Source organism: Moschus berezovskii, chromosome 25, assembly GCF_049115385.1.
Source record: "Moschus berezovskii isolate FMDL1 chromosome 25, NW_MosBer_1.0, whole genome shotgun sequence".
Taxonomy (NCBI): Eukaryota; Metazoa; Chordata; class Mammalia; order Artiodactyla; family Moschidae; genus Moschus; species Moschus berezovskii.
Genome location: NC_142484.1, coordinates 2,588,136 through 2,596,502, shown reverse-complemented (window position 1 = coordinate 2,596,502; position 8,367 = coordinate 2,588,136). Strand labels below are relative to the sequence as shown.

The 8,367-nt window shown below is 51.2% G+C and overlaps 1 protein-coding gene across 1 annotated transcript in view; it reads left to right on the top strand.

Moving 5' to 3' along the window:
- The first annotated feature begins 3,490 nt into the window (after positions 1-3,490).
- The window catches only part of NAP1L4 (nucleosome assembly protein 1 like 4), a 48,330-nt gene continuing 43,453 nt past the window's right edge, over positions 3,491-8,367 (top strand). The window contains exon 1 of the mRNA XM_055415256.2: positions 3,491-3,625. Within this exon, the coding sequence (XP_055271231.1) occupies positions 3,535-3,625 (91 nt within the window). The 5' untranslated portion in view covers positions 3,491-3,534. The remainder of the gene's footprint in view (positions 3,626-8,367) is intronic.

Genomic DNA, 8,367 nt, shown 5'->3' with positions numbered 1-8,367 from the left:
TGTGCTCCACAAGAGGAGCCACCGCAGCGAGAAACCTTCACCCTGCAATGAAGAGCAGCCACTGCTCACTGCAGCTCGAGCAAGCCTGTACACAGCAACCGAGGCCCAGCACGACCAACAATAAGTAACATTTAAAACAAGAATACATATACAGATGTGAAACAGGGAGATAGGGGATCTGGAAAACTGTGATGGTCCTCGCCTCTGGTAGCTGAAAATACAGAAACTATCTGCAAGAATAAGGGCACGAAAAGTCAGCACAAAGAACCCTTTAAATTCAATCATGATTTACTTTCCAAAACGGAATAGACTCAACTCCTAGCAGTTTTGCTTCTTAAGTGACATGGCCTCAAGAAAGCCAGTTCGCCGCCTCCTGTGGATTTATCCGTTACCTCCTACAGACGCTGCTGCTGCTGCTAAGTCACATCAGTCGTGTCCAACTCTGTGTGACCCCATAGACAGAAGCCCACCAGGCTCCCCCGTCCCTGGGATTCTCCAGGCAAGAACACTGGAGTGGGTTGCCATTTCCTTCTCCAATGTGTGAAAGTGAAAAGTGAAAGTGCAGTCGCTCAGTCATGTCCGACCCTTAGCGACCCCACGGACTGCAGCCTACCAGGCTCCTCCGTCCATGGGATTTTCCAGGCAGGGGACGCGAGAGACCCGGGTTCCATTCCTGGGTCAAGAAGATACCCTGGAGAAGGAAATGGCAACCTGCTCCAGTATTCTTGCCTGAGAAATTTCATGGACAGAGGAGCCTGGTGGGCTACAATCCACGGGGTCACAGAGTCGGAGGTGACTGAACACACATGCACGAATTGTATTTCTGAACTTGAGTAGGGATAATTTGAACTGTTTGGTCATATGTTAAGAGTACTGGAGTGGCTTGCCATTGCCTACAGACGCTACACCATGTTAATACAACTCTTTACTTCAGCAGTGACGACAGCAAGTTGGGTGTCCATCCTAGCACCTAAAACTCTGGACTAAAGTGTCCTAAGTAAAAAGTCATTAAAAAAAAAAAGTTTCATGTAAAGTTACCCAGGGACCCTAATGCAGAAGTAGTATTTGAATTCTTTAGACACAAATGCAGCAAAACGTGTCAGTAACTAAGTTGCATCCTTTGTAATTCTTTCGATTTTTTGTCTTTATATTTCAAAACAAAGTCCTTTGTTTAGCTTGTGAGCATAGTAATTAGATAATGTTTCAGATATCATTTTTGGAGCACAGGACTAAATAGCTAATGTATTATAAGGGACTGCTATGAGGGTACTGTTTTCCTAACTGGCTCAGTGGTAAAGTCCACCTGTCAATGCAGGAGACACAAGAGACCCGGGTTCCATTCCTGGGTCGAGAAGATACCCTGGAGAAGGAAATGGCAACCTGCTCCAGTATTCTTGCCTGAGAAATTTCATGGACAGAGGAGCCTGGTGGGCTACAATCCACGGGGTCACAGAGTCGGAGGTGACTGAACACACATGCACGAATTGTATTTCTGAACTTGAGTAGGGATAATTTGAACTGTTTGGTCATATGTTAAATAAAATATTTTGTGCTTTTAAAAAGATTGAAATGTTACCTATCTTTGAAATAAATATTTTCTTTTTCTAAAAAAAATAATAAAAAGATTCCTGATATTACTCAATTCTTTCTCATGAGCTCTAAATATAATTCTGACTTTATTTCTCAAAACGATCTTCATCTTCTTTTACTGGAAAATGTCACTTCATCAATCCATTAGCAATTAAACTCCTGCTTTGCCTTGATTTTATTTTTTAAAGAGGATCTATGGAGACAGAGAAGGCCATGAGGTGCAGCCACAGCCCGGAGCCCCTAGAAGCTGAAAGAGGCAGGAAGGATCCTCCCCGGGAATCCCCTGGAGGGAACAACCCCGTGACACCTTGATTTCTGCCTTCCAGCCTCCAGAACTGTGAGAGAACATGACGCTGTTGTGTTTTCTAAGCCCCGCAGTTTGTGTCCCTTCGTTGTGGCAGCCACACGCAGTTGGGACAACATTCTCAGTCCTGCTGACAGAAAAGCTTTGGACAAGGTCGTCTACCTTCCCACCAATTCACTAAAGTGACCTGGAGAAGGACAGGCTGCCTCATTGCAGCCAGTGGAGCAAGGACCAGGTCCAGTGGTCAGCCCACAGCCTGCCCAACCAACTAGTGCTGCTGTGGTGGGGCGGGGGGCGCTCCACCAGCTCCCTGCCACCTGCACCGACCCCCAAACATCTGGGCAGGGCCAGACCCGGTGGCCTCGTGAGTATGAGTCTTTATTAAACAGGAGGAGAAAGACCCCCACACCCGAAAATTCTGGGGTTCTCTTCTGTTGCAGCTTAAGCTTCCTCCCCCCGCTCTGCCCCACCCTTAGCAAAAGCAAAGCAAGGTCACCGAAGAAAAGTCAGAAAAGCCAAGTAAGTCTTGGGATCCCATACCCGCTCCCAATACAGATGCAGGTCCCCGCGTTGGGGGTCACACCTGGGCACCCGCTGGCCTCCCTGTTGTTACTGACTGTATATCCTTAATAGTCCCTCCGACAGGAGCCTCTAGATGGTTTCCAACTTTTGCCCCATGAAACTGGCTCAAAGTTAGAACCTGTTTCAGGAGCAGGCTCATTCAAAGACAGGAAAGTTTCGGGACGAAAAGCACCCCTCACCCCTCACCTGAAGAGCGCGCCCAGAGGCACACTCAGAAGCCCTGGCCTCTGGCCTGTGGCCTGTGGCTTTCCGCCTGTCATCTCATCTCGCTCAAGCGCTTTTTAAGTTTTCCGGGAACTGTGTGGTGGGGAGGCTGGGGTCGGTAGCCCGAGGCCAGCGGCCCAGCCCTGCCTCTGGTCGGGGAGGTCAGCCAGGCCAGAACCAGTCTGAGACGCTGGGCACGCGGGCCTGGGCGCTGCCCTGGGAGCGCCCGTGAGTGTGCGGGGTAGGGTGGGGAAGGAAGGGGGGGCTCCACGCGCCAAGCCCTGCAGGCAGGACGGGCCTGGGGACCTGAGCGGGTAGGCCTGGGCCAGGGGATCGCGGAGGTCGGCGGGTCGGCGCGCGTTCCTGGGAGTGGAGCTCAATCCGGGGTCCCAGGGGGCGCGGGCGGAATCCGAGACTTCGCCCGAACCCCCGGGGGCTGGGCAGGGGAGAGGCGTGCGCCCGGGTCGGGGTCGGGGCTGCACAGGCCAGGGCTTGGGCGACTGGGGTGGGGCACGCGCTGCGCGGGCGCGGGGGGCGAGCGGGGCGCGGGCGGGCGCGGGGGGCGGGCGGGCGGAAGCGGCGGCGCCCGGCTGCACAGAGGGGCGCGCAGCCGCCGGCTTCCTCCACGCGGGCCCCGCGCGCTCCCGCCCCCGAGGCGGTGGACGGAGCGCGGGCGCGCGCCCGGTGACGTCACACGTCCTCGTTCGCCGGCGCGCGCGGGGCTCGGCGCCGCGTCCCCGGGGCGGCCTCCGATTGGCCGTCGCCGGCGGCGCCGAAGCGCAGCGGCCTTGCGCCGCGCCGGCCCAATAGGAGCCCGCTTTGCTGGAGGAGGGCGGTGACGGCGGGCTCGGCCAATGGGCGGCGGCGTTGCTGGCGGCCCCGGCGGCGCAGTCCCGGAGCGAGCGAAGCCCAGACGGCTGCCGCTGCTGCCGCGGGAGGCGAGAGGTGCGGCGGCGGGGGCTCGGCCGGTGGCGCTTGAGTGCGGGCGGCGCGGGGGGCCGGGGCTGGGCCGGGGCGGCGGGCGGGCGGCGGGGCCGGGCCGGGGCGGGCGGGCGCGGGGCCGGGGCGGCGGGAGCGGCGCAGGGGTCGGCGCGGCCCGGGCGCAGCCGCGCTTTGTTCCCGCGCGGCCTCCGCCGGCCCTGCGGCGCCCCGGGGCCTCCGTGTCCGGCGCCGGAGCGCTTCCCCGGGGCGGGCTGACCGCGATCGCCGCCGCCGCGGGCTCCGGGCCCGGGTGTGCCGGCGCGGCGGCTCTTGGAGCGGCCCCGGCCGTCGTCGTGGCCGGGCGGCGCCGCGAGCGGACGGGCCGGGCGGCCGTCCCCCCTGCCGGCGGGGAAGCGCGGCCGCAGCGGTGGGCCTGTCGCTGCCCGTCCGCGTTCGCCTCCCGCCCCAGGCCTCGGTTGCCCGAGTGCTGTCTGTGCGCCCGAGCGCAGGGCCGCCGCGTCGCGGTCAGACTTCGCACCGTCCGCAGCGACTCCGGGTCTGGGTCCAGCGTGCAGCCTCTGGGCCCCGAGGAAGGCGCGCCCATGCCTCCCTTGTCTGCGGGCCTGTGCTTCGTGTGCCCCCCACCTTACCTGTCCCGGTGGTTCAGGGGTGAAGAACCCGCCTGTCCGTGCAGCAGGCCCCGGTTCGATCCCTGGTCCGGAAGATCCCCCGGAGAAGGAAACGGAAACGCCCCTCCAGGTTTCTCATCTGGGAAATCCCACGGTCAGGGGGGCCTGGTGGGCCACAGTCCACGGGGCTGCAAAGAGTAGGGCACGACCGAGCCACTGAACTATACAGCAACGCTGTGAAGTGTAAGAATAGGCGCCTAAAAGTTCTCAGAATGAGTCGTTGAACTTAAAAGTTCTCTTTAAAATTGCTGTCTTGTCTGTCTTTTTTTTTTTTTAAATAACTGTTCCTCTTAAGTGATTAATAATTGTCCTACACACCAGGACCTCTGATAGTCTCCTGGCCTGCGTTGACTCATTTCAAAAGTCTAATGACTTGAGATAACCACTGTTGTTTTCCCTGTAACCACTCAGGAAGCTTGAGGCCCTGAGAGGGTTAACTAAAGTGGTGTTTCCAGGTTGACAGAACTTGAGTTAAATAAGCAAGCAGTTTTGTTTTAAATTTTTAAAAATTTATTTATTTAGGCCTGCAGGGTCTTCATTGCTGCACGAGGGCTTTCTCTAGTGAGGGGGTTGGGGGGCTTCTTCCTGCAGTGGCTTCTTTTGCTGTGGAGCTGGGGCTCTTGGGCACACGGGCTTCGGAAGTTGAGCTTCCCAGGCTCTAGAGCACAGGCTCAATAGTTGTGGCACACGGGCTTAGTTGCCTCACGACATGTGGGATCTTCCCAGACCAGGGATTGAATCCGTGTCACCTGCATTGGCAGGTGAATTCTTTACCAGTGAGCCACCTGGTAACTTTGCAGTTTCTCTGTAGAGACGATGAAAAGTTTTAATGAGAAGTTGCTTTTATCATTGCAGTGAGCCTAACTGCCGAGAAGGCAATGGCAGTCCACTCCAGTGTTCTTGCCTGGAGAATCCCAGGGACAGGGGAACCTGGTGGACTGCCATCTATGGGGTCGCATGGAGTCGGACACGACTGAAGCGACTTAGCAGCAGCAGAGCCTAACTGAAGTCTAGCTTTTGAGGATTTGAGCTGGTTGATAATTTCCACCGAATGCTAAGTGCTCTCCGTAGTAGAATCTGGAAATGATTATAGACAGTGATTAATGATAGCTAGTGGCATAAATAATATGCTAACATAAAAAAGACTTTCCAAGAAAGAAAGGTGGTGTTACGAATAGGAATATGTTTAAAAGATTGAGTGAGTGCTAAAGTGGAGGAAGGTGGCCTAAAAGTTAGTGTTATCTATTAGTGGTTAACTTGTTAAGGTAGAGTTGATAGGAGAAGAAAATGCTGGAAAATGAATTTTCTCAATTTATTAACTGCTGTTTTTCTTAACTTGTGACAGGGAAAGTTTTTTCTTTCATCTTTCGAAGGTAAAGTATTCTGAGATTTGGAAGGATTGATTGAAGACTTGGTCAATAAAAATACCGTTGCAAGACTTAATTTTCTATAGAATTATAGTGACAAAGGAAGATTGTTTTATAGATAAATTGTGACTGTTTTAAGTTTATTTAGGAAAGCTGTCACTGGAAGTTTGAGGTCTCTTCTCATGGAATGATGAGAATAATTATTCTCAGAATAGTTGTTCATAGTTACATAAAAGAATCTCAGCACTGTAGTGCTCTCTTACACCAGTTACTACTTTGTAGTCTTTTTTTGACCCATGTTACTAATTCAGAATGTCCACTGTTATATGTGCCTCTGTTTCAAATTAACATCTAAATACTTTTGTGACTTTTGCATTATTTTTGAAAATACTGCATAGAATAGTGATTGGAGAAATTGAATTCTTTGCAGTAGTTGATTTTATCACTTTTGGTTTGATAGCTTTAGTAAACCGAATTCTGGAAAGGATACTTATGTTTTAGGATTGTTGTCCTCTAAACGTGTACAGATACTGTAGTTTTGTTAATTGACCGTTTAGATTATCAGACCCTTCTGTGATGTTTTCTGTTGAGAGATTTTAATCTGAGATCATGATTTTATAGAAATAGAGGGCTTAGAGTTGGTATGTGTTCATCAGTGCATTTACAGCCTGTGAATTCTTGCTTGAATCTTTAGTTAGACTATTTCCATTAAGCTGTCAGGATTTTTACCAGCTTCTTAATATTGAAAGTGTTGTTAATTCCCGTGTCTGCAGCTTCTGGCCAACTAGGATTGAAATTGAAGTCCTTTCCTTTTTTTTTGAGCAAGTGGATAGTCTTGTAGCGTCAGGAGGTGTGACCGCAAATGGAAATGCGCACGCGGGCTGATGGAGCTCAGACTCACCGACATCTGCTTGCTTCTCTTCCTTTGCTCATCGTCCACGGTGTAAAATGGTTTAAGGGTGTTTCGGCGGTGGTGTACTTTTTGAAAGTTTGGCTAGAGAAGCAAGCGTGGTTTTTTTTGTTTTTTTAATGTGGATGGTGTCCGTGGCCTGTGGGTGGTTTGCACTCCCAAAGCCCTGAAGGGCCGTCGGCTGCATGAGCTGGGAGCACTGGTGCTCTGAGCGACGGTGTGTGTGAATCACGAGCGTGTTGAGGAGCGTGCTGGGAGAGTGGTCTGGGACTGCTGTTTGGGGACTGCTTCCTTTGTTGGTTTTTAACGGAAGAGGTGTTTAGGTGGCCAGAGTATTAGGCTGGTGCAAAAGTTATTATGGTTTAATATTAGGCTGGTGCAAAAGTAATTATGGTTTCCATTTTTAACTTTGCTGTTTGATACTGGTATGCGTTTTAAAATGTGGTAATGTTATACGTCATTTTAATGTGCATTTCTTGCTTTATGTGTTTTGCTAATGACTTATTACTTGTGGTTTATTTTACATTTCAGTTCAGTTCAGTCGCTCAGTCACATCCGACTCTTTGCGACCCCATGAATCACAGCATGCCAGGCTTCCCTGTCCATCACCAACTCCCGGAGTTCACTCAAACTCATGTCCATCGAGTCGGTGATGCCATCCAGCCATCTCATTCTCTGTCGTCCCCTTCTCTCGCCCCCAATCCCTCCCAGCATCAGAGTCTTTTCCAGTGAGTCAACTCTTCGCACGAGGTGGCCAAAGTATTGGAGTTTCAGCTTTAGCATCAGTCCTTCCAATGAACACCCAGGATTGATTTTCCCCAGAGTGGACTGGTTGGATCTCCTTGCAGTCCAAGGGACTCTCAAGAGTCTTCTCCAACACTGCAGTTCAAAAGCATCAATTCTTCAGCGATGAGCTTTCTTCACAGTCCAACTCTCACATCCATACATGACCACAGGAAAAACCGTAGCCTTGACTAGAGGGACCTTTGTTGGCAAAGTAACATCTCTGCTTTTTAATATGCTATCTAGGTTGGTCATAACTTTCCTTCCAAGGAGTAAGCGTCTTTTAATTTCATGGCTGCAATCAGCATCCGCAGTGATTTTGGAGCCAAAAAAATAAAGTTTGACACTGTTTCCCCATCTATTTCCCATGAAGTGATGGGACCAGATGCCATGATCTTTGTTTTCTGAATGTTGAGCTTCAGGCCAACCTTTTCACTCTCCTCTTTCACTTTCATCAAGAGACTTTTGAGTTCCTCTTCACTTTCTGCCATAAGGGTGGTGTCATCTGCATATCTGAGGTTATTGATATTTCTCCCAGCAATCTTGATTCCAGCTTGTGCTTCTTCCAGCTCAGCGTCTGTCATGATGTACTCTGCATATAAGTTAAATAAGCAGGGTTACAATATACAACCTTGACGTACTCCTTTTCCTATTTGGAACCAGTCTGTTGTTCCATGTCCAGTTCTAACTGTTGCTTCCTGACCTGCATACAGGTTTCTCAAGAGGCAGGTCAGGTGGTCTGGTATTCCCATCTCTTTGAGAATTTTCCAAAGTTTATTGTGATCCACACAGTCAAAGGATTTGGCATAGTCAATGAAGCAGAAATAGATGTTTTTCTGGAACTCTCTTGCTTTTTCCATGATCCAGCGGATGTTGGCAGTTTGATCTCTGATGCCTCTGCCTTTTCTAAAACCTGTTTGAACATCTGGGAGTTCACGGTTCACGTATTGCTGAAGCCTGGCTTGCAGAATTTTGAGCACGACTTAACTAGCGTGTGAGATGAGTGCAGTTGTGTGG